Source organism: Somniosus microcephalus, chromosome 8, assembly GCF_052327205.1.
Source record: "Somniosus microcephalus isolate GS21.2 chromosome 8, FLI_Smic_1.0, whole genome shotgun sequence".
Lineage (NCBI taxonomy): Eukaryota > Metazoa > Chordata > Chondrichthyes > Squaliformes > Somniosidae > Somniosus > Somniosus microcephalus.
In genome coordinates, this window is record NC_140994.1 from 237,433,696 (window position 1) to 237,460,836 (window position 27,141).

General features: G+C 45.1%; 1 protein-coding gene across 1 annotated transcript in view; it reads left to right on the top strand.

Moving 5' to 3' along the window:
* fat2 (FAT atypical cadherin 2) overlaps positions 1 to 27,141 on the top strand; it is a 113,129-nt gene that overhangs the window by 48,498 nt on the left and 37,490 nt on the right. The window contains exons 8-11 of the mRNA XM_085995815.1: positions 1,957 to 2,167; positions 9,254 to 13,315; positions 16,165 to 16,361; positions 24,886 to 25,039. Of these exons, the coding sequence (XP_085851941.1) occupies positions 1,957 to 2,167; positions 9,254 to 13,315; positions 16,165 to 16,361; positions 24,886 to 25,039 (4,624 nt within the window). The remainder of the gene's footprint in view (positions 1 to 1,956; positions 2,168 to 9,253; positions 13,316 to 16,164; positions 16,362 to 24,885; positions 25,040 to 27,141) is intronic.

Consider the following 27,141-nt stretch of genomic DNA (forward strand, 5'->3'; position numbering starts at 1 on the left):
TGGGGGCTGCCTTTCATATTCAAGAAATCTCTATGCATTCTGTGTAGATCGGTGGCCAAGGCTGAGGTTTAATCAGGCAGGGAACTGTCATGGCAGCTGCTTCTCTCTTTTTGTAGAAAGTGATTGGTCGTTTTGTCTTTTTGTAGAAAAGTCATAAAGGAGACATTTTTGGTGGGGGGGGGGGATATGATTGGTTGTTTTTTGGTTTTCTCACTAATTATATTACAGTTAGCAAGAAAATAACCAATTAGAAAGAAGAAAAGTAACAGTCACTGCAGCTGCACAAAGTATTAGTATAGAGGTAAAGATAAATATTTAGAAGTCCAAGTAAGTGGCACTGGCATAGTCTAAAAAAAAGTCAAATCGCTCATAAAATATTGGTACAGGAAACTTTGGTTTATCCGGAGGTTGTATGTCCGGAAACCTCGATCTACCGGCAGAAATCAGGAGCCGTTTTGTTGGGTTCTTTTTCTTCTCGTGGCTTTGTTTTCAACAGTCAGGCTCTGGAAAGTCTCTCTGAAGCTGTTGCTAAGCTACAGAGACGCTTCCAAGGTACGGGCCGACTGTTTACAAGCTGTTGCTAAGCAACAGTGTTTGTTGTCAGATACGGAGATGAAAACCTCCGTATGCTTCAACATTAACTTTGTATGTCCGGCAGTTATGATAGATCGGCAACAGCTCGGTCCCGTCGGTGCCGGATATAACAAAGTTTCCTGTATAATTTTGTTCACTGTACTTATGATAATAGAGTATCAGAGAAGTTCAGAGAAGGTTTACTAGACTAATACCTGGAATGGGCGCATTGTCTTATGAGGAAAGGTTGGACAGGCTAGGCTTGTATCTGCTGGAGTTTAGAAGAGTAAGAGGTGACGTGATTGAACCATATAAGATCCTGAGGGGTTTTGACAGGGTGGATGTGGAGAGGATGTTTCCTCTTGTGGGAGAATCTAGAACTAGAGGTCACTGTTTAAAAATAAGGGGTCGCCCATTTTAGACAGAGATGAGGAGACATTTTTTCTCACAGAGGGTCGTGAGTCTTTGGAACTCTCTTCCTCAGAGGGTGGTGGAAGCAGAGTCTTTGAATATTTTTAAGGCAGAGGTAGATAGATTCTTGATAAGCAAGTGGGGGTGAAAGGTTATCAGGGGTAGGCGGGAATGTGGAGTAATGAGGTCAGCCTTGATCTTATTGAATGGCGGAGCAGGCTCGAGGGGCCGAGTGGCCTACTCCTACTCCTAATTCATATGTTCGTATGAGTAATTGAAATTATTCTAATTAGGGTAACTAGAAAGGCTTTAGATCTGTGCAGTTATACCATAAATAACCCCTACTCTGCTGAATCAGTAGCACTAAAAAGGCCCTGACTTATGTTTTAAGGGTTAACATCACTGGTTTCTTGTGTTTACTGATTGTTCATCCCTGCCAGTTAAAATAATTCTGGTCATAAATAATGACTCCGATAGACACAATGGCAGGCTTCCAACAGAGCTGTTAGATATTTTGCCGACATCATAAAATTGGCTGCGTTTCATTTTTAGAAGAATGTGATTTGTACATCAGACCTAAATAATTACTGTTCCTTTGAGTGATTGATTTCACTCTGTGAGATCAGGATAGTTAATAGCTGGATGGCATTTTCCAATGTGCCAGCTACAAAAGGATTTAGAGATTAATTAGGCATTATGGCATATTGCTATTTTACTCGGGGAACTGGGTTGAATCCAAGCAGAAGTAGGGTGCAATAATTTCTGATGGCATTTGGTGTCTGTTAGGTTTAGAGCATACATAGGTCTTATTTAGGTGGTCTGATACAACAAGGGTCATACACCAGAAGAACAGACTAATCTGTTTCTTTTTGCCCAGTTTTTATGTGAAATTTTTGTTGTTGAAAAAAATGAAATGAAAACCTTTCTACATGTAGAATTCTGATGAAGTTATGACCTGATTTTTTGTGACAGGTGCGGGATCAGGAAGTTCCTGTTAAGCGGAATTTTGTCCGGGTCATTATTAATGTGGAGGATTCAAATGACCATCCGCCCAGGTTTACCAGTCCCTCTTACAAAGGCAGTGTGACAGAAACCGCAACGTTTGGATCTGAAGTTCTGCAAGTAACTGCTTTAGACAAGGACACAGGAGTTAATGCAGAAATCATGTACTCCATTCAATCAGGTAACAAGAACATCAAATATAGAATATTTTATAGATAATAAAGAGGCTGATTCTGCAGTTGTTAAACATAGATAGGATCACAAGATAGATATGGATGAGAAAACCCATTTGACCTACTTTAACTCATTCACCCAGAAAACCCTACCGTTCCCTCATTACAACATTAATACTGTTTGAAACATAGAAACATAGAAGATAGGAGCAGGAGTAGGCCATTCGGCCCTTCGAGCCTGCTCCGCCATTCAATGAGATCATGGCTGTTTGCCTCCACTGCCCTCCGAGCATGTCCATTCCATAAGAACATAAGAAATAGGAGCAGGAGTAGGCCATTTGGCCATTCGAGCCTGCTCCGCCATTCAATAAGATCATGGCTGATCTTCTACCTCATCTCCACTTTCCTGCACTATCCCCATATCCCTTGATTCCCTTAATATTCAAAAATCTATCGATCTCTATCTTGAATATATTCAACGACCGAGCCTCCACAGCCTTCTGGGGTAGAGAATTCCAAAGATTCACCACCCTCTGAGTGAAGAAATTTCTCCTCATTTCAGTCCTAAATGGCCAACCCCTTATTCTGAGACTGTGACCCCTGGTTCTAGATTCCCCAGCCAGGAGAAACATCCTCCCTGCATCTACCCTGTCAAGCCTTGTAAGAATTTTGTATGTTTCAATGAGATCACCTCTCATTCTTTTAAACTCTAGAGAATATAGGCCTAGTCTACTCAATCTCTCCTCATAGGACAATCCCCCCATCCCAGGAACCAGTCTGGTTGCACTCCCTCTATGGCAAGTATATCCTTCCTTAGGTAAGGAGACCAAAACTGTACACAATACTCCAGGTGTGGTCTCACCAGGGCCCTATATAATTGCAGTAAGACGTCTTTACTCTTGTACTCAAATCCTCTTGTAATAAAGGCCAACATACCATTTGCTTTCCTAATTGCTTGCTGTACCTGCATGTTAACTTTCAGTGATTTGGTACAAGGACACCCAGGTCCCTCTGAACACCAACATTTCCCAATCTCTCACCATTTAAAAAATACCCTGCTTTTCTATTTTTCCTACCAAAGTGGATAACTTCATATTTCTCCATATTATATTCCATTTGCCATGTTCTTGCCCACTCACTTTGCCTGTCCATATCCCCTTGAAACCTCCTTGCATCCTCCTCACAACTTACATTCCCATCCAGCTTTGTATCATCAGCAAAATTGGATATATTACATTTGGTCCCCTCATCCAAATCATTGATGTAAATTGTGAATAGTTGAGGCCCAAGCACTGATCCTTGCGGTACCCCACTAGTTACAGCCTGCCAACTTGAAAATGACCCGTTTATTCTTACTCTCTGTTTACTGTCCATTAACCAAACCTCAATCTATGCTAGTATATTACCCCCAATCCCATGAGCTGTAATTTTGTTTAATAACCTCTTGTGTGGCACCTTACCGAATGCCTTCTGAAAATCCAAATACGCCACATCCACTGGTTGCCCCTTATCTATTCTGTTAGTTACAACCTCAAAAAACTCTTATTTGTCAAACACAATTTCCCTTTCATAAATCCGTGTTGACTCTGCCCAATCCTATTATTATTTTCTAAGTGCCCTGTTACCACGTCCTTAATAATAGATTCTAGCACTTTCCCTAATACTGATGTCAGGCTAACTGATCTGTAGTTTGCCGTTTTCTCTCTCCCTCCTTTCTTAAATAGTGTGGTTACATTTGCTACCTTCCAATCCGCAGGAACCGTTCTCGAATGTATGAAATTTTGGAAAATGACAACCAATGCATCCACTATCTCTATAGCCAACTCTTTCAAAACCCTAGGATGTTGGCCATTAGGGCCAGGGGATTTAGTGGCTTTCCGTCCCATTCATTTCTCCAGTACTACTTTTTTTACTAATACTAATTTCTTTCAGTTCCTCATTCTCGCTGGACACTTGGTTCTCCACTATTTCTGGGAGGTTTTTTGCGTCTTCTTTCGTGAAGACAGACACAAAGGGCTGGATTTTACCGTTCGATGCAGCTTGGGGGCAGGACAGCTGCCTTCCGGGTTCCGATCCCGCCCTCAACGATGTCCGACGCACAGATGCTATTTTGCGTCAATTGGCCTTGTTAAGCCTGCCCTGTGAGCTTGCTGGCCAATTAAGAGAAAGCCGGTGTCAGATGACGTCAGTTGATGACACGTCATCTGCCGGTTCTCTTAAAGGGGCCACACGCAATTTTTTTTGACAGGTGATTTTTCAGTGTTTGACAGTATTGAGGTGCTCCAAACGCTGACAATAACTGTACAAAGGTGAGCCCTTGCACCCAGGCTCTCCAGTGACTCCCTCCTTAGGCTAGAACAGATGGCAGCTGCAGGTGAGTTTACAGAAGCGATCTGTCATTGGTGAGAGAGGTTCTCCCAATGAGGTGGGACTGCACAAACACTTCAAAACTTGTTACTTACAGAAAAGTCTAAATACATTAAAAATGATTTTCCCAACATTTTCTTACCTCTGAAACTCACCAGTGTACCATTGGATCCTTCACACCACTTCTGCAGCTGTCATCAATGAAGAAACATTACAGTAGACCCACAGCATGCCACACTTACCTTGGCGTGGTGTCCGGATGTCGGGAAGCCCATAATAGACCTGTCAAAATTGGAAGAAGCCTCTTAACTGCCTGTTAACAAGCTGTTAAATGCCTATAATTCTCTTCCCACTGCGGTTCGGGACCCGCTGCCAATCTTTGCAATTTTGCTACCTGTCCCACCTCCAAACCCGCCCCCTGAGCACCGGCAAAATTCCCCTCAAAGTGATTGTTTAATTTTTCTGCCATTTCCTTATTCCCCATTATAATTTCTCCTGTCTCAGCTTGTAAGGGACCCACATTTACTTTCGCTATTCTTTTCCTTTTTACATACCTATCGAAGTTTTTACAGTCTTTTTTTTATTTCTCTCGCTAGTTTACTCTCCTAATCTATTTCATCAATTGCTGAATTCTAAAATCCTCCCAATCCTCAGGCTTACTACTCTTTTTGGCAGCATTATAAGCCACTTCCTTTGATCTAATACTATCTTTAATTTCTGTTGTTAGCCACGGTTGGACCACTTTTCCTGTGGGGTTTTTGTGCCTTAAAGGAATGCATATTTGTTATAAATTATGTATTGATTCTTTAAATGCTAGCCATTGCTCGTCAACTGTCATAACTTTTAATGTCGTTTCCCAATCTACCTTAGCCAACTCGCCATTCATACCTACATAGTTTGCTTTGTTTAGATTTAAGATCCTCGTTTTGGATTTACCTTACTCACTTTCAAACTCAATATAATATTCTATCATATTATGGTCACTCTTCCCAAAAGGCCCCTTTACTACAAGGTTATTAATTAACCCTTTCTCATTGCACAATACTAGATTCAAAATGGCCTGTTCCCTAGTTGGGCATACTGATCTAGAAAACTATCTTGCATACATTCCATGAATTCGTCCTCCACACTATTACTGCAAATTTGGTTTGCCCAGTCTATATGTAGATTAAAGTCTCCCATGATTACTGTATTAGCCTTGTTACATGCGCCTCTAATTTCCTGATTTATACTCTGCCCTACATTACAACTACTGTTTGGGGGCCTATAAACACCTCCCACCAATGTTTTCTGCCCCTTGCTGTTTCTTAGCTGCACCCAAACTGATTCTACTTCTTGATTTTCAGAGCTAAGATCCTTTCTTTCTACTGTCTTTATCCCATCCTTTATTATCAAGGCTACCCCTCCTCCTTTTCCATTTTGCCTATCCCTTCTAAAAGTTATGGGCTAAAAATTCAGTTTGGGGCGCCAAGCTCGCCTGGGTGCCGGAATTACCGCTGCGCGCGGAGCCACTTGCGCCATCGGGATATTCAGTTTCAGCGCCCCAAGTGGAAGCCGGCCGCTAAACAAGGCTTTCGGCGCCCCGCTTGGGGTGCTGAAACTGAATATCGGCGCGCAAAGTGCCGCAGCGCCACCCGCTGCGGCACTGCAGGCTGCGGTACTGCAGGCCTTCCTCCCACTGTTAAGGGGGAGGTGCCTGCAACAGTGCGATCCCCGCTCGCGAGTGCCGGCAAATGAGCCCGACACCAAGGAGAAGTGCCGGGCTCTCGGGAAACAGCCGGCAATGCCGCGGGGGGGGGGGGGTGTAGGAGGCCGGGGACGGAGCTGCGGGCAGGCGGCCGCCGAAAAAGCGGCCGGCCGCACCTCCACCTTAACTCGCCCCACTACCGCCACAGGTAGGCCCCTGTGTACCGGTTGCTATTTGCGGCCGGCGCGGAAGAGGCGGGCGCGACCTAATATGGCGCTCAGGGCGGTAGCGGGGCGCTGCGCACACCGATGACGTCATCGGTGGCGGCGCAGCGCTACAGGCTAGCGCCGCCATTAGCGCCCCGCTAAATATCGCGGTGGTTGTGGCCAGAGGCGCTAAAGCCTCTGAGTGGCCTCTTTGGGCGCAAACTGGTGGCGCAAGCAACTGAATTTCTAGGCCTATGTATCCTGGAATATTTAGTTCCCAACCTTGGCCACTTTGCAACCACATCTCCGTTATGGCTGTTAGATCAAACCTGTTAATTTCTATCTGCGCTATTAATTCATCTATTTTGTTGCGAATGCTTCACGCATTCAGATATATTAATGGCCCAGAAATTCGGGTCGGGGGCTTCCTGCAGGTGTAAGCCCCCGACCTGCACTTACCTTGCGTGCCAGCCATTGAGCTTTGGGCCCCCGTGGAATTGCGATCCTGGGCCTCCTCCAACTGCAAGCATGCAGTGCTTGCGTATCCCAGGGGCGCAGTTAGTTCGATGCATCCCCTGGGATCACGTGGGCCATGGGGAGCCAATCGGAGCAGGGAATGCTTCATTCATAAGTTTGACAGGAAGGGCTGTCAAACTTATAAATACTATAAGCCCCAAAACATCACTAAATCTTCAAATAATTTTTTTTTAAATCACATTTTTTAAATAAACTATAAATTACATGAAATAACTATTTTAAACAATAATTAAAATGTTTGAAAAAAATAATTTTATTTTCTAACGGGGCTAAAAATAAACTTACCTTTCTTTAAAGTACTTACAAAAATAATAAACCTGTGGAAAAAATGTTTTAATTTTAATTAATTCACCACTTACCTTGTAAAAAGCAGGCCTTACGACTGCTTTTTAAAAGTGTAACTTCTGGAGACTTACCCTCCCGGGAAAACCTGCAAAAAAAAAACGTACGTTCGATGCGCACGCGCAGCCTCTCCTGCGCACGTGTTCAACCTCTGAACCCCTGCTTTCAGGGGAACGGAAGTGCCGGTTTCCCACGCATGCGCAGTGCATGCAGGAAACCGGCACTTCCATTGGGCCTACGGGTGAGTACCCCGTGCGTACTCACCCGTGGAGACCCGAATTTCTGGGCCAGTACCTTTAGCTTTGACTTATTTCTCTTTTTCCCTGATGTCACCTTAGTCACTGATGCCTTATTACCTTTGTTACTCTCTCTGTCCCTTCCTGACCCACTCTACTTATTTTTACCCATTACATGGGTTGATTCTGTGTAAAGAAGAAGTTCCTGTCATCAATCCTAAATTTGCCTTTCACTAGCTTGAATCTGTGATGCCATGTCTTACTTCACAATTGAATTTGAAGTAATGTTCCAAATTGACTTTTTCTATACCTTTAGGGGGAGAAATTCATTATAGCCCCGCTCAGGGCGCTAAATTTTAAAAGTTTAAAAAAATTCGGTTTTGCGCTCCAAGAAGGAAGTGGAGCGCCAAATCAAGCGTCCACTTCCTTCTTGGAGCGCAATCGACAGCAAGCGGTGCAGAGACTTCAGCAGCGCTGCACACTGGGTCGGGCAGCCCTGCCGTGTTCAAAGGCTCCTTCACTCCCTTAAAGGGAAGGGCCATCGTTGCAGGCTCTGTAATAGAAAAATTACCTACCTGGGCCACCAAAGCAGTCGCGATCCAGTGCAATCAGCCCGGTACTCAAGCAGAGTGCCGGGCTGATCGATCGCGCGCAAGAACCCACGAAAAAAACTGGAACAAGAAAGGTAAGTTTTTTTTTTACATACCTCGGCTACCTCGCCTTTAATCATCGCCCCCGAAGCGGCCGGCCGACCAATGCACGCCTCCTGCAGCTGTCGGTGTTATCGACCAGCGTTGCTGCAGGGGGCGGAAGTCAATTTCAGGTCAGGGGTGCTACGGGGGCAATGCACACGACGATGATGTCACGATCTCTGGGTGAAGGAGATCGGGACGTAACACTAGCGCCGCCGCAAAACTCAAGGCGAATATGGCAGGAGTCGATGCCAGCGCTGCGCCTGGTCGCAAAGCCATTTGCGGCCCGTTAGTGCCCCCCAGGGGCACTAACGGGAGGTGCAAAGGCACCCAATTTCGCCCCCTTAGTATCTTATGGATCTCTTTAAGATCACTTCTCTGTCGCCTCCTTTCAAAGTTGGAAAGCCCAAGTTTTTACATTCTTCCCTCAGTTCTCTGACACTAGGGATCGTTCTCATGACTTTGCTCTGCACTGCCTTTCAGGGCTGAACTGGTTCCTTATTTGTCTCTGTATCTAGAATTGGACACAGCACTCAACAAGGAGTCTGACCATGGTGAAATATTAACATTATATAAGACCATATAGCATGTTACACTGTATAGTTCCTTTTAACAATGTATAGCATCTTATAGCATATTTATTTTTACCCTTTCATTAAAACTGTAATAGTTGTTGAAGATGTGTCAAGTCAACTGCCAAGAGTGGGCTGCTGTTTGTGTGCATTACAATAAAGCTTTGGGTCACTGCTCTCCTTTCCTTGACAGTTCATTGCATGACACACCGATCAACATATGTAGAAGCTGCAAGTCTAAAAGTGACGCACTTAAGCTAAAGCTTGATATGACTGTGGCATTGAATCATTGAGCAAATTCAGAAATAGGCAGCCCAATAATGCCATAGCTATGGATCCTTATTATGCAGATAATTATATATAAGAGTCCCAAAAAGATCCCACAGCCTAAGCCACGAGCCAGTCACGTTTACAGTACGTGTAAAAGAATAACTTTCCTCCTATGTGTTTTTCAGGCAACAGTGGCAATATGTTCACTATTGACCCTGTTTCAGGCAAGATAACCGTGGCTAAGAAGCTAGACCAAGCTGTTAAAGAATCCTACGAGTTGACAGTAAAAGCCAAGGATCAAGGTTACCCTCAGCTCAGTACACTTGTCAGTGTTGATATTATTGTTATAGTTTCTGATAATTCACCTCCCAAGTTTCTGATGAAGGAGTATTACGCAGAAATCAGTGAAGCAACTGACAGCGGATCTTCGGTTGTCATGGTAACTGCAACCAGCCAATCAGCAGTGACTTATGAAATTAAAGATGGAAACATAGATGACACATTTCATATCAACTCATATTCAGGTGTGATATCTATTCATAAGGCGCTGGATTTTGAGAAAATCTCAACGTACAAACTAAAGATTCAAGGTGCCAACATGGCTGGTCTATATAGCAACTTAATGGTGTTAGTAGACATTATAGATGAAAATGACAACCCACCTGTCTTTGTTCAATCTCAATATGTTGGCAGAATCAGTGAGAATTCTCCTATCAATAGCATTGTGCTAGATGACAGAAATGTACCTCTCGTAATTCAAGCCTCTGATCGAGACCAAGATGCCAATGCTATGTTGGTATATCAAATCATGGAACCTGATATATTGAAATACTTCGCTATTGATTCCAATATGGGAACCATCAGCACAGCTGCTGTTATTGACCATGAAACCATCTCCATCTTTCATCTCACGGTGCAGGTGCATGATCGTGGGCATCCAAGTCTATTTGCGGCAGACGTAGCAAATGTCACTATAATGGTGACGGACATTAATGACTGTCCTCCAAGGTTCGAGAAAGACTTGTATGAATCGACTTTGCTGATACCTGCTCACAAAGGGACTGAAGTTCTCACAGTTAAAGCAGCAGATGCAGACTCTGATAGCTTCTCAAAAATTACGTACAGTGTAGTAGAAGGGAATAACAAGGAGACATTCACTATTGACTCTTTCACTGGTTTAATTTCTGTCAAGGACACAGCGAGTCTCAAGGATCATTTTGAACTGACAGTTAAAGCATCTGATGGGATGTACAAAAGCACTGCAGTGGTAAAAATAAAAGTGTCTGGTATAAAGGAAAGTGGCCTAGCATTTGCCCAGAGCTTACATTCATTTACAGTGTTAGAAAACACGACGCTGGCTGAAACCTTGGGTGTTGTGAAAGCATCTGGAAATCAGCTGAACGAACCCATCTTTTACTATATATTAAATCCAGATGAAAAGTTTAGAATAATCTACACATCTGGTGCTTTTCAAACAACTGGAGTGGCATGTGACCGTGAAGTACAGGAAGAATATGAATTTGTTGTTGAGGCCCGTGATATGCGTAACCCTCCCAGAGTTGCCCATACATTAGTTAAAGTCTTTGTGGAGGACATTAATGACAATGCACCAGAGTTTGTCCATTTACCATATCTAATTACGGTCCAAGATGATGCAGAACCAGGCGATGTCATATATCAAGTTACTGCTGATGATAAGGACACTGGAGACAATGCAATCATCCATTACAGCCTTGTAGATCACTATGGATACTTCTGGATTGATCCCTATCTTGGAGACATTTCACTCAGTGAGCACCTTGATTCTGATGCATCAGATAAGTATACATTAACTGTTATAGCTCAGGATAGAGGGGATCCTCCACTTTATGCACAGACTGAGGTAGTTATCACAGTAAGAGATAAAATCACCCCTAGGTTTGAGAAAGCATACTACAGGGTCAGTGTACCTGAAAACATTTCTCCTTATACCCCAATTCTCCATGTGCATGCCAACAACCCTTCAGGATTCCATGTGATCTACAACATTGCCACAGAGAGAGTACTGCACTTATTCTCTATTGAGTTCAAGACTGGGGTTCTGAGCGTGATTGATTCCTTGGATTATGAAAGCCAGACAAAGTATGTGCTGACTGTTAGGGCCACAGATTCAGTGACTGGATCTTATGCAGAAGCAATTATTGAGATTGAAGTTAAAGATGTCAATGACAACCCTCCTGTGTTTACAGAAAAGGTCTATGGTGCAGCATTATCTGAGGCCTCAGCTGTCGGTACCTCTGTGGTGCAGGTCAGTGCCACTGATGCCGATTCCGGAAGGAATAAAGTTATCAGCTATCAGTTTGCAGTTGTTACTAATAGTTCAGAATACTTTCATATTGACACTACTAATGGCCTTGTCACAACAGCACGCATACTGGACCATGAACAAACCCAACATTACAGCCTTACAGTTAGGGCTGTAGATAATGGTATTCCTCCATTAAGTAGTGATGTCCTTCTGAATGTGAACATTTCAGATTTCAATGATAACCCACCTACATTTCGCCAGAACCAGTATGAGACTACTATAAGTGAAGTGGCGACTTGTGGTCATTTTGTTATACGGGTGCAGGCAAGAGATCCAGACAGTATGGACATTAATAACCTGGAGTACATCATCTTGGATGGAAATGAACAGAGACACTTTACCATTGGAACAAAATCTGGAATCATTTCCGTGTCTAATTCTTGCAAGAAAATATTAGAATCAAATTACCACTTGAATGTGTCCGTTTCTGATCGGGTTTTCAGGCGATCTATACCAGTGCAGATTAGAACTTCCAAAACAAATAGATACAAGCCCGTATTCGATCAAAGCATGTACGAGGTTGAACTTGCTGAAAATGCTGAGGTGGGAACACATGTGATTGAACTCTTAGCTATAGATCCAGACTCCGGCCCATATGGCAACATTGACTATACAATCATAAATAAGTTAGCGAGAGAGAAATTTAGCATAGACAACCGTGGTCGTATTCTAACAGCACAGAAATTGGATCGTGAGAATTCAACAGAAAAGGTCATTGCCATTAAAGTAATGGCAAAAGATGGGGGCGGTAAAGTGGATTTTTGTACTGTGAATATTATATTGACTGATGAGAATGACAATGCACCTCAATTCCAAGCTACTGAATACAAAATTCATATCCCCGCCAGCACTCTTAAGGGTGCTCCCATAATCCAGATCGTGGCTGTTGATGCAGATGAAGGAATGAATGCAGATGTCACTTACTCTGTTGCCTCCAGTGAAGACAAGGCTGAGGAAATATTGGAGATCAATCCTCTTACTGGATTTATCACAATCAAGGAGAGCCTGATTGGGCTGGAGAACAACTCGTTTACTTACTATGTGAAAGCACAAGATGGGGGCTCTCCGCAACAGGATTCCTGTGTTCCCGTTCTCGTCAAAGTTATCCCACCAGAACTATCAATTCCACGATTCTCTGAACCACTGTACTCCTTCTCAGCCTCAGAGGATCTCCCAGCTGGGTCAGAAATTGGTGTGATTAAGGCAGAGGCTGACCAACCAGTTATTTACAGTCTGGTGAAGGGGAACACAGATGAAAGTAACAAGGGTGGAGTATTTACCCTTGATAAAAACACTGGAACGTTGAAAATTGGTAAGAACATAGACCACGAAAGAACAAAATGGTACCAAATTGATGTTATTGCCCAATGTTTCCATGGGGATCTTGAGGCTGTTTCTTCAGTGTCTATCACCATCCAGGTAAAGGACGTCAATGACAACCAGCCCATTTTTGAAGCAAATCCTTACAAAGCCTTCATCCCAGAGAACATGCCAGCAGGAACCACAGTCATACAGGTGACGGCCAACGACCAGGACACAGGAACCAACGGACATGTGACCTATAGTCTGTCCAGTGAATTTGATGATGTTGCAGATGTTTTCGCCATTGATGGAGAAAGTGGGTGGCTCACTACACTGAAGGAACTGGACTGCGAAACAAAGGGCACGTACAAACTTGCCGTGGTGGCATTTGATCATGGAGGAAGAGTGCAACTGTCCTCAACTGCCATCATAGAAGTTGAGGTCACTGATGAAAATGACAATTCCCCACAATTCACAAGGGACATCTACAAGGGCACAGTCAGTGAAGACAGCAAACCTGGGGAAGTGGTTGTTGTTCTCAGTATGATGGATGCTGATATTACAGAATCCAATAGACATGCCACCTGCTACATTACAGGTAGGTCTAAACCTGGTATAAATACATTCATTTAGACATTGCTGTCATTTAGGAGTATAATTATATACTTACCAGACACATTCAGTGCCTGCAGGGAGAAGAACACCCGCCCATTGTAGAACCCATCTGAATTCCATCCCATTGATTGGATAGATTCTACAATAGGTGGGTGATCCACTCTGCCAGTTACTGCCCAGGCAGTGAAGGTGAAAGTGTCCCCATGCGAGACTATTGGTCAATTTTATTATTTATCCTAACTTTTTTTCCAAATTGTGTTCTTTTTATATAACCTCTTACTCCTATGCATCACTCCCTGACTGAAAGAGCAGGATGCCGAACTGTTCCCAGACCATTACTGTTATTGAACCAGATACCCGATGATCAATGTTAGAAGTAAATTAAAGGAAACATAACGGAAAGATTATAAAAGCATTACTTCCTAGCTTGGTGACCTGGTATTTTGGTTGTATTCTCCACTCTGGGTTCATTGATTCTCTTATTTTTGCCATTCGCCCTGTGGAACGCCATTGTGCTTCCGCTCTTTATTAGATCAGTGCGCGATTATTCTGATCGCGTGCTGCCAATGGCGAGTCTTGCCTCATGGCTGCAGCGTGCATCTGAACTTCTGATATGTGCTACAGGTGGGCGAAGCTTCCCACTGGAAACTCAAAATAAGAAAGTTACCCCTTAGAACTTAGAGGCAGGATTGCCCTGCTCCCACTGGAGGAGGGTCAGGGCAGCCCTTCCACCCACCGTTCTGACCCCACCGTGATGTCGACCCTGTTTCCAGGGTTGGTGAGGGGAGCATCATAAATCATGCAAGGTGGGTTAGAAACATAGAAGATAGGAGCAGGAGTAGGCCATTCAGCCCCTCGAGCCTGTTCCGCCATTTAATGAGATTATGGCTGATCATCCAAATTCAGTACCCTGTCCCTGCCTTCTCCCCATATCCCTTGATCCCTTTAGCCTTAAGAAATATATCTAACTCCTTCTTGAATATATTTAATAAGTTGGCCTCAACTGCCTTCTGTGGTAGAGAATTCCACAGGTTCACCACTCTCTCTGGGTGAAGAAATTCCTCCTCATCTCAGTCCTAAATGGCTTACCCCTTATCCTTAGACTGTGACCCCTGGTTCTGGACTCCCCTGCCATCGGGAACATCCTTCCTGCATCTAGTCAATCTAGTCCTGTTAGAATTTTATAAGTTTCAATGAGATCCCCTCTCATTCTTCTAAACCCTAGCGAATATAAGCCTAATCGACCCAATCTCTCTTCATACGTCATTCCTGCCATCTCAGGTATCAGTCTGGTGAATCTTCGCTGCACTCCCTCCATGGCAAGAACATCCTTCCTCAGATAAGGCGACCAAAACTGCACACAATACTCAGGGTGTGGTCTCACCGGATTCCCGGTGAGATTTCCGCCACAAGCCCGCTGTTGCGAGGAAGGAAGATGCAGCCCCGGGAAAATAGAGCTAGCCCCTTAGTCGGGGCAGAAGAGCCCCAAGATCTAAGGTTTGATTTTTTCTTCAGGCCTCAGCTAGGGTGAGTCCTAAAACAGATACGCTGCCCCAAGGTTTACCAGGACATCTCTCCTGGCAATCTGTGAAGTTGGCAGCAGTAGCCACGGAGGTGCAGGAGATCAGGCAAGTTGCCCGGCCACCACCCCTGTCATTTACATGTGGCGTGGCTGGTGGCCTTGCCTGCTGTGGCAGGGAGGAGGAATATGTATGTAAAGCGAGGATGTTGCAGAAGGACTCCCCGCCCAATTTTCCTCTGCTATTCCACCCAATTGGAAGAAAATTCAGCCCAATATGTCTTTTGCTGTGCTAAACTACCAATGTAACCAAGATGTCCTTTCCTGACTCCACTTCTTTTTTCCACGCTCTTTCTCTGTGAAGTGCCTTGGGACATGTTTTTACATTAAACAAGCTATGTAAATAGAATTTGTTGTCAGATCGAGTTACAAGCTAAATGAATAATCAGATTGTTAAATGTGAGGGCTAACAAGGCAAGGGAATACACAACAAATGGTAGGACACTGAGAAGTGCAGAGGATCAGAGGGACCTTGGAGTGCATGTCCACAGATCCCTGAAGGTAGCAGGACAGGTAGATAAGGTGGTTTAGAAGGCATACGGGATACTTGCCTTTATTAGCTGAGGCATAGAATATAAGAGCAGGGAGGTTATGCTTGAACTGTATAAAACACTAGTTAGGCCGCAGCTAGAATACTGCGTACAGTTCTGGTCACCACATTACAGGAAGGATGGATTGCACTAGAGAGGGTGCAGAGGAGATTTACGAGGATGTTACCTGGGCTGGGAATTTTAGCTATGAGGAAAGATGGGATAGGCTGGGGTTGTTTTCTTTGGAACAGAGGAGGCTGAGGGGAGACCTAATTGACATGTATAAAATTAAGATGGGTGTAGATAGAGTGGATAGGAAAGACCTATTTCCCTTAGCAGAGAGGTCAATAAGCAGGGGGCATAGATTTAAAGTAATTGGTAGGAGATTTAGAGGGGATTTGAGGAGAAATTGTTTTCACTCAGAGTGGTGGGGGTCTGGAACTCACTGCCTGAAAGGGTGGTAAAGGCAGAAACCCTCATCACATTTAAAATGTACTTGGATATGCACTTGAAGTGTCGTAACCTACAAGGATACAGACCAAGAGCTGGAAAGTGGAATTAGGCTGGATAGCTCTTTGTCGGCCGGCATGGACAAGATGGGCCGATTGGCCTCCTTCTGTGCTGTAAATTTCTATGATTCTATGATCAGTGTGTCGAATGTGTCACAATGTAAGTAACGAGGTTTGGCACAAGAAGCTGTGAATTACCAATTTGTTTTGTTAGATGGCGATCTTCTGGGCCAGTTTGCTATCGAAAACGTCCAAAACCAGTGGCGAGTTTATGTAAAGGAAACTTTGGACCGAGAGGAGAGAGAGAAATACATTCTAAATATCACGGCCACTGATGGCAAGTTCGTGGCCGAATCTGCAGTCGAGGTCCTCGTCCATGATATTAATGACAACAGTCCGCAATGCCAACAGGTAATTATCCTACAACAAAAAGAACGTTTACGCGGCTAACCGAACTTCTGCCAATGTTATGGTGGCGGAGTAGGAGAGAAATCATGGCAATTCCTGGCGATTATCCCTCTTGCTCCCCAAAGAGCACAGCAAAGGGTTTAGATTCCTCTGATAAAGTTATTTATATAAAATTCCTTTGTGCGCTATTTTCAGGCAGTTGTTAACCCATTTAAAGTAAAAGTAACGTGCACAAGGAATTTGGCACATATTAACCAGTGGACATTCCACCCAAGCCTCGCAAGGATCTGCCAGCAATTAAATCATGAGTTGCCCTTGCTCTGCTGGAGAATACGGTGGGTGTCATCCTCCCCCTGCGGAGAATAGTTGTATGTCCCTCCTTCAGCCTTCACACAGTTCATGTCCTGAAAGAGGGAAATACTGGAGTAAGCATGTATTTTTTTTTATTCGTTCATGGGGTGTGGACGTCGCTGGCAAGGCCAGCATTTATTGCCCATCACTAGTTGCCCTTGAGAAGGTGCTGGTGAGCCGCATTCTTGAACCGCTGCAGTCTGTGTGGTGAAGGTATTCCCACAGTGCTGTTAGGGAGGGAGTTCCAGGATTTTGACCCAGCGACGACGAAGGAAAGGCGATATATTTCTAAGTCAGGATGATGTGTGCGCCGGTGGTGGTGGGAGTGAATGTTTAAGGTGGTGGATGGGGTGCCAATCAAGCGGGCTGATTTGTCCTGGATGGTGTTGAGCTTCTTGAGTGTTGTTGGAGCTGCACTCATCCAGGCAAGTGAAGAGTATTCCATCACACTCCTTACCTGTGCCTTGTCGATGGTGGAAAGGCTTTGGGGTGTCAAGAGGTGAGACACTTGTCGCAGAATACCTAGCCTCTGACCTGCTCTGTTGCCACAGTATTAATGTGGCCAGTCCAGTTCAGTTTCTGGTCAATGGTGACCCCCAGGATGTTGATGGTGGGGGATTCGGCGATGGTAATGCCGTTGAATGTCAAGGGGTGGTGGTTAGACTCTCGATTGTTGGAGATAGTCATTGCCTGGCACTTGTGTGGCGCGAATGTTACCTGCCACTTTTCAGCCCAAGCCTGAATGTCGTCCAGGCCTTGCTGCATGCGGGCATGGACTGCTTCATTATCTGAGGAGTTGTGAATGGCACTGAACACTGTGCAGTCATCAGCGAACATCCCCACTTCTGACCTTATGATGGAGGGAAGGTCATTGATGAAGCAGCTGAAGGTGTTTGAGCCTAGGACACTGCCCTGCAGAGATGTCCTGGGGCTGTGATGATTAACCTCCAACCACCACAACCATCTTCCTTTGTGCTAGGTATGACTCCAGCCAGTGGAGAGTTTTCCCTCCGATTCCCATTGACTTCAGTTTTACTAGGGCTCTTTGATGCCACACTCGGTCAAATGATGCCTTGATGTCAAGGGCAGTCACTTTTACCTCAACTCTGGAATTCAGCTAATTTGTCCATGTTTGGACCAAGGCTGTAATCAGGTCTGGAGCAGAGTGATCCTGGCAGAACCCAAACTGAGCATCAGGGAGCAGGTCATTGGTGAGTAAGTGCCGCTTGATAGCACTGTTGACCACACCTTCCATCACTTTGCTGATGATTGAGAGTAGACTGATGGGGCGGTAATTGGCCGGATTAGATTTGTCCTGCTTTTTGTGGACAGGACATACCTGGGTAGTTTTCCACATTGTCGGATAGATGCCAGTGTTATAGCTGTACTGGAACAGCTTGGCTAGAGGCGCAGCTAGTTCTGGAGCACAAGTCTTTAGCACGACAGCCAGGATGTTGTTGGGGCCCATAACCTTTGCTGTGTGCCGTGCGCTCAGCCATTTCTTGATATCGCGTGGAGTGAATCGAATTGGCTGAAGACTGGCTTCTGTGATGGTGGGGACCTCAGAAGGAGGCCAATATGTATCATCCACTCGGCACTTCTGGCTGAAGATGGTTGCAAACACTTCAGCTTTGTCTTTTGCACTCACGTGCTGGGCTCCACCATCATTGAGGATGGGGATACTCATGGAGCCTCCCCCTCCCGTTAGTTGTTTAATGGTCCACCACCATTCACGACTGGATGTGGCAGGACTGCAGAGATTTGATCTGATCCGTTGATTGTGGTATTGTTTAGCCCTGTCTACAGCATGCTGCTTTAGTCCTGTGTTGTAGCTTCTCCAGGTTGGCACTGCATTTTTAGGTGCACCTGGTGCTGCTTTTCTACACTCATAATTAAACCAGGGTTGGTCCCCTGGCTTGATGGTAATGGTAGAGTGAGGGATATGCCAGGCCATGAGGTTACAGATTGCGGTGTAATATGTTACGTCCGTGTATAATAAGAAACGGACTGCGGAGAACGGTACAATAGGTGTTTACTCAACGTGGCTCAAACTGCAACTGAAACAACAGATTACTACTCAGCGTTATATACAGGTGTGGTCACTGCCGGTACTACAGTATACATGAGCTGTAGAAAGTAGTTCCCCCCTTAAAGGTATATACATTACAATTCCTCCCCTTTTAGATTAACAGTACCATAACACTCATTCAACAATTAAATATCAAACTAATTACAGTTAACGCTTTTAACATGCAACATTAACTGAAAATAGTCTATTTATAAATTCAGTCTTTGGGGAGGCTTCCTGATCCTTTCTGGATAGCGCCTTTCCCGAGTGTCTTGCTCTTGGTGCGGAGGCGATTCTGGCCCCCTGTCGTCGGTTGGTTCATCAGTTTCCGATGCTACTGTTTCTGGGGTAGATGCTACCTGTACGTTGGGTTCATCACCAGGTACGTATGGGCGAGGCATGGGGTTGACTTGTTCCTGTGACTCTAGGATCTGGTCAGCAAGGCGTCTCACGATCCTCTCCCCAATGTCCACTGTGTACATTAGTGGGCCCTGCCGTGTGCATATCGTTCCTGGTTGCCATTTCTCTGTTCAGTAGTCGCGGGCCAAGACTGGTTGCCCTACATTGAAGCTCCTTGTTGGCTTCTCATGGATGTGCTGGAATTGCTTACTCTCAACATCTCTTCGTACGTTTGGTCTGAGCAAATCCAGGCGAGATCTTAACCTTCGGTTAAAGAACATCATGGCTGGGGCCTGGTTGGTGACTGCATGTGTCGCATTCCGGTAGGCGAACAGGAAATTGTCCACCTTGTGCTGCAGTGGAATGTTGTCATTGTACATAGCCTTTATTGCCTTCTTAAAGGTTTGTACAAACCTCTCAGCCAATCCATTTGTGGCTGGATGATACGGGGCGGATGTGTAATGCCTTACCCCATTCTTTTTCAAGAACCTCCGGAACTCTTCGGACACAAACTGTGGTCCGTTGTCGGAGCAAATCTGTTCTGGCAAGCCATTCCTGGCAAAAATGGTCCGTAGGACTGCAATAGTTTTCTCCGTGGTGGTGGAGGACATTTTGATGACCTCAGGCCATTTCGAGTGCGCATCCACGGCTATTAAAAACATTGAGTCCATGAATGGACCAGCAAAATCAATATGCACCCATTGTCATGGAGATGAGGGCCACTCCCATGGGTGTAGAGGGGCCTGTGGTGGTGCATTTTGGACTTTCTGGCATCCTGAGCAGCTCTTGGTCAGGTCCTCGATTTGTTTAACAATTCCCGGCCACCACACATAAGCCCTGGCTAGGCTTTTCATTTTTACCCCTCCCAGATGACCCTCATGAAGCTCATTGAGCACTCTATCCCTTAACTTGGGTGGAATTACCGCTCGGGATCCACACATCAAGGTCCCCAGGCACACTGACAGCTGTTCTCTCCTTGTCAAGAATGCTGGCAACAGTGAGTCGCCATGTGCTGGCCATCCCTTCACCGTCAAATCATATACCCGGGACAGTGTCAGGTCATTTCGGGTTTCCTTTTCGATACAAGCGTTAGTTACCGCTAGGCATTCAACTATAGTCGAATGGAATATTTCGACAGGATCCACTGCTGGTGCTTCCTCCGCAGTAGGCAGTGGCAGACGTGATAGCCCATCAGCATTTCCATGCTGTTTCGTGCCCTTCTATTCAATCTCATAGTGGTGCGCCCCTAGAAAAAGTGACCATCTTTGTAGTCGTTGCGCAGTCATCACCGGAACGCCCTTCTTCGGATTAAAAATGGAGACAAGAGGCTGGTGATCAGTCAGCAAGGTGAATTTCTGCCCGTGCAGATAGCGATTGAACTTTTTCACTCCCCACACTAGGCTGTGTGCCTCCCTGTCAATCTGGGCGTAGTTACGCTCGGCTGAGGTTAGTGATCATGACGCAAAGGTTATTGGCCTCTCTGAGCCGTCCGAGAATTTGTGCGACAGCACCGCTCCAATGCCATAGGGTGATGCATCACATGCCAACCAAATTGGTAATGCTGGGTTGTAATGGGCCAATACCTCTTTCGATGTGATTAGTGTTTTGCTCTTCTGGAAAGCTCATCTACATTCGTCATTCCACTTCCATGGCACCCCAGTTTGCAGTAGGGTGTTCAGTGGGTGTAGTATTGTAGACAAATTTGGCAAGAACTTATGGTAGTAGTTTACCAGCCCGAGGAACGACCTCAGTTGTGACACATTTTCCGGTGCTGGAGCCTTGACTACTGCCTCAATCTTCTCTTGGGACTTATGTAACCCCTCTTTATCGATAACTTGGCCACAATACGAGATCTGTTTTCTAAAAAACTCGCATTTGAGGCGGTTAGCTCGGAGCCCATATTCCTGCAATCTAGTGAGCACCTGCTCCAGGTTGGCAAGGTGATCACTGTCATTTTCGCCCGTGACCAGGATATCGTCCAAATAACACTGGGTCCCTGGGATCCCTTGCAGGACTTGTTCCATTGCCCTCTGCCAAATAGCCGGAGTTGATGCTACCCCAAATACCAGCCGGTTGTATTGATAGAGACCTTTATGGGTGTTGATTGTGAGGTATTTTTTTGATGCTTCTTCTACCTCCATTTGCAGATACGCCTGGGCCAGATCAATCTTAGTGAAGCGTTTCCCTCCAGATAGCGAGGCGAAAATATCTTCAATCCGCGGAAGTGGATATTGTACGGTGTGAAGGACTGGGTTCACTGTTACCTTAAAGTCCCCACACATGCGAACCTTCCTTGGTTCCCCAGGCGTGCTGCTCAATGACTTTTTCATCACAGGGACGATGGGTGTAGCCCACTCGCTCCAGTCTACCTTGGACAGTACACCTGAACGTTCCAGACTCTCCAGCTCTGCTTCGACGGCTGGGCGGATCGCATAAGGTCTGGCCGTAAAAAATTTTGGGCTTGCGTTTTCTTCAATTTTAATCGTCGCTGTCATGCCTTTTAGTGTTCCGAGTCCTTGCTGGAACACTTCTTTCGCATCAGTTAGGATCTTTGACAGTCACCCAGGTGTGACGTCGCCATCCTTTTTGTCAGCCACAGTCAGTGCCTGTATGGAATGCCAATCCAGTTGTATTTTCCGGATCCATTCACATCCCAGTAATGGTGGTCCTCCATCTTGCAATACATACAGGTCTAGTTTTGGTGTTTCCTTACCGTTATATATAACGGTCACCCTTATTTTTCCTTTGGGGTAGACTTTTTGCCCCGTGTACGTCTTCAAAATAATTTTTGTGTCTCTCAAGGGTATGTGTGAGAATAGCCGCTCATAGTCCCGTCGGTTTATGACTGTTAGAGCTGATCCTGTGTCCAATTCCATCTTTACCTGGTCTCCTGCTATCTTGAGAGTGACCCAAATGGTTCGGTGATCCTCCGTTGTGATCACATTATGTAGTTTCAGACAACTCAGTTCCCTGCGTTCGGAATCGTTATCGCTCTTTTGTTCGTCTGAACTATTCTCCGTTATCATATGTACCTTCTTGTACTTCCCTTTGGTCGGTTTCTTATTGCTGGTTTTCTTTCCCGACCTGCAGACTCATGCTATGTGTCCTACTTTTCCACACTGTCTGCACACTTTGTCTTTGAACCAGCAATCATTCTGGTCGTGTGTTGTTCTGCCGCAGCGATAGCACTTCTCTGTTCCATATGACATTTTGTTTGTGCCATATTCTTACGGTCTCTGTTGTATCTCTGCAGCGCCCCGTGCTGCTGCATCATATGATACCGCAATGCTGAAAGCCTTTACCAGCGTAATGTCCTTTTCAGATAAAAGCCATTTCTGGGTTCCTTCACTTTGAAGCCCACACACAAACTTGTCCCTTAAGGTATCTGCTAGTCCCGTTCCAAACTGGCAGTGTTTCGATAGTTTGCGCAGTTCTGTTAAATAATCAGCATTGCTTTCATCCTTATGCTGGTTCCGTTTGTGAAACTTGAATCTTTCTGCTATCAGCAGCGGTGTGGGGTTTAAATGTTCCTTTAGTATCGTTACTATGTCTTCAAAACTCTTTTCCATTGGCTTCGTTGGGGTTACTAGATTTTGTAATAAACCATACGTCTTTGCACCCATTAAGTTTAACACTACCGACGCTTTCTTGTCATCTAACACCTCATTTGCCTTGCAGTACACCTCTATTCGTTCGACATATGTAGTCCAATCTTCGACTTCATTGTCAAATGCGGTGATACTGCCACTCTTCGGCATTTTGGGTGTGGTTTAAAATGGCGTCTCCCAATGGCCTAAAATGGCGTACTCCGCGCTTTCCTTCCTCCCCCGCTGCTGCCGATGCCACTCCCGGCGGTTTTCGTGGCAATGGCGGCGCCCTGTAGGTTTCTGCGTGTCTCTCTCTCCCTCTCTCTGATGCTGCTCGGCCCCTGAACACCGGCTGCGCCCTGTGCGCTCTGCCCTCTCTCTCCCCGTCGACGCTGCTCGGCCCTTTGCTGTGCCGCTCGGTCAGGCTCTAACCCGCCGCCGTCCAGGAAGGGTCTGCGCACTACCTGTTGCCAGCCCGTTTCGCTGGACCACCTCGACTGGAAAGCCAAGCCTGGCTCTCGACAGCCTCCCCCGCAATTCTCGAGTCTCTGCTGGATGACTGGGCGGTTGCCCATGGTCGACGCCCGAGTCTCTGGCCTTGACCTCCAATCCACTGATCTCCAGGAACGAATCCCCGGGAGGTGATGCAGAGTTGCAGGTAGTTTCGAACCTGCCTCATCGCCAATGTTACGTCCGTGTATAATAAGAAACGGACTGCGGAGAACGGTACAATAGGTGTTTACTCAACGTGGCTCAAACTGCAACTGAAACAACAGATTACTACTCAGCGTTATATACAGGTGTGGTCACTGCCGGTACTACAGTATACATGAGCTGTAGAAAGTAGTTCCCCCCTTAAAGGTACATACATTACATAATACAATTCTGCTGCTGCTGATGGCCCACAGCGCCTCATGGATGCCCAGTTTTGAGCTGCTACATCTATTCTGAATCTATCCCATTTAGCACAGTGGTAGTGCCACACAACACGATGGAGGGTGTCCTCAGTGTGAAGACGGGACTTCATCTCCAGAATGACTGTGCAGTGTGTGAGGTGATCACTGCTACCAATGCTGTCATGGACAGATGCATCTGCGACGTGAGGACGAGTTCCAGTAGGTTTTTCTCTCTTGTTGGTTCTTTCACCACCTGTTGCAGGCCCAGACTGGCAGCTATGTCCTTCAGGGCTCAGCCAGCTTAGTAGTGGTGCTACCGAGCCACTTTTGGTGATGAACATTGAAGTCCCCCACCCGGAGTACATTCTGTGCCCTTGCTACCCTCTGTGCTTCTTCCAAGTAGTGTTCAACATGGAGGAGTACTAATTCATCAGCTGTGGGTGGGCGGTAGGTGGTAATTAGCAGCAGGTTTACTTGCCCATGCTTGACCTGAAGCTATGAGACTTCATGGGGTCCAGAGGACTCCCAGGGCCACTCCTTCCCCACTGTATAGCCACTCCTGGTGGGACAGGACATACCCAGGGATGATGATGGAGCCATTTGGGACATTAGCTGAAAGGTATGATTCTGTGAGTATGACTATGTCAGGCTGTTACTTGACTAGCTCCCCCAATTTTGGCACAAGTCCCCAGATGTTGGTGAGGAGGACTTTGCAGGGTCGACAGGGCTGGGTGTGCCATTGTCGTGTCCGTAGCCGGTGCCGAGGTCAATGACGGGCGGTCCGTCTAGTTTTATTCTTATTGTTTTCCGGTGTTTTACAACTGAGTGGCTTGCTAGGCCATTTGGAGTTACATATAGGGCTGGCCAGACCAGGAAAGAGGGCAGATTTCCTTTTCTAAAGGGCATTAGTTAACCAGGTGGGTTCTGATAGTTTCATGGTCACCATTACTGATACTAGCTTTTTATTCCAGATTTATTTAATTAACTGAATTTAAATTTAAATGGTGGGATTTGAATTCGCATCTCTCAGATCACTATGTTACCACTCTTGACACACTGATTATAAATGCTGAGTAAAGGCAGTATAAAAACAGAAACTGCTGGAAACACTCAGCAGGTCAGGCAGCATCTGTGGAGAGAGAAACAGAGTCACCTTTCAGGTCGATGACCTTGCTGTCAGGTTACTTATGCCTGTTCTATTTTGAAGTTTGACTTTCTTTTCCCAGCTGATGTACACTGAGATAATTTCAGAAGGTGCACCTTGGGGCCAGTTCATTTTGAAGGTTTCTGCAAAGGACCCAGATGCTGGCATCAATGCTCAAATTACTTACACTCTGCTCGGGCTGGGCGCAAACAAGTTTCGGCTCGACCCACAGACAGGTAAGAAATAAACAGTTGGTTTTGAAGTTTATATTTAAATAGCACAGTGGTATTTAACCATAACAAACAATAAGTGATATGTAACTCTGCAGCCTGGAGCTTGTAAAGGTTCTCAAGTTGCTAACAGATACTGGGTAGAGTTTTCAACAGCACTTGCTAGAAGACAACTTAGCAGTGAAGTCAAGGGATAGGAACATAGCAATTGCTGGATGTAAAAAGACCAAGGTCCAACTAGTTTGTCTTCTACCATCCTGGTCGTAACATAATACAATGCTAATGGACTTGTTGGTTGCTTCTATTCTGCTTTATTATGTTCTACTCAACTCTGTTATATTCTAATTGGGTCTGTTACTCAACTGAAATAGGCAGCAATCAGACATTTTTGCAAACGGAGTTTGATTCACTCCCAATTTAACAGGATAATGGCAGCTGCCCCAGGACAAACTTCAGTACAGCTGTGCGGTTGCTGGGTCTCAGCTTCAGCCCCTCAGCGGACACTGAGGTGGAATTATAGGCGACTGGTTTTCAGGCTCCTGAAGAATTGCAGAAACTGCCACGTGGCCCTCTTAATTGGATTAATACCTTCAGTAATAACTTTAATTGGTGTTTTTCTAATACCTTGCCAACTTGTACACAACACTAGATTATACATTTGTGATATTTGCTCCCAGTGCATGAACGTGTGGAGCATGGAACTTTACAGATGTGGTTTCTACGATAGGAAGAATTTCCAAATGTGGAAAATCATTCCCAATGCTTCAAATGTATTAATGATCCTGACTAATGAGGTATTCTAGTTTGCGTGCCTAGGAACATCCTTTGTAACTTGGCAAATAATTTTACAACAAAACGTAAAATCACTTTGGAGAATTACAATTTCCTCCTATGTGTGTTGTGGTCATGATTTTTGTCTGCTGCCTGAATTTTGATTGGACATCTTAACTTTCAATGGCAAAACATCAGCAAAAATACATGTGGCATGGTGTCACTGAGAATACACCTGAAATATTTTTCTCAAAACTGGTGAAAAGTCTTATCAAAAGTGGTCATATTGTGGAAAATAACCCCTGTTGTGCATGAAAGGGCTAATAATTCTCTTTCCAAATGTGCACACATCTGTCTGAATGCATTGAACTGTCCAGTTGTGTCACCTGCGTATCTAAAATTTGGATAAATGCAAGTAAAAATTCCAGTCACATGGTTAAACTGAAACAGAGAAAGATTCTGAACAGAGTCAGGGCAAAGTGAAGAATATTCAGGCAGTTAAGCCTCAAGCAAAAACCTGGTTAATAAGAAAAATGTGGCTGGACACTGAGATGTGGTAGTTAATTAACTAAAGAGTTATTGCCTTCTAGTTTATCACCAGTTTTCTCCACCATTTTCTTTCCTCCGCTCTTTTCAATATGGCCGAGGGTATAGTTCCACAGCACTGGTTGCCCTCTGATACCTCATCCAAGTGCCCATTATTCATGTGTGAGCCTAGACTGTGAGCCTGAGTGGGCTTTTTTTTACATAGGATTACATAGGATATACGGCACAGAAACAGGCCCAACCAGTCCATGCTGGTGTTTATGCTCCACTTGAGCCTCCTCCCGTCTTTCCTCATCTAATTCGGTCAGCATAACCCTCTCTTCCCTTCTCCCTCATATGCTTATCTAGTCTCCCCTTGAATGCATCTATACTGTTCCACATTCTCACCACTCTCTGGGTAAAGAAATTTCTTCCTAATTCTCTCTCTTATTTCTTGGTGACTATCTTATATTGATGGCCTCTAGTTATGCTCTTCCCCACAAGTGGAAACACTCTCTCTATCTACTCTATCAAAACCTTTCATCATTTTAAAGACCTCAATTAGGTCACCCCTCAGCCTTCTTTTTTCAAGCGAAAAGAGACCCAGCCTGTTCATCCTTTCCTGAAAGGTATACCCTCGCATTTCTGGTATCATCCTTGTAAATCTTCTCTCCAGTGCCTCTATATCCTTTTTATAATTTGGCGACCAGAATTGTACGCAGTACTCTAAGTGTGGTCTAACCAAGGTTCAGTACAAGTTTTGCATAACTTCACTACTTTTCAATTCTGTCCCTCTACAAATAAACCCTAGT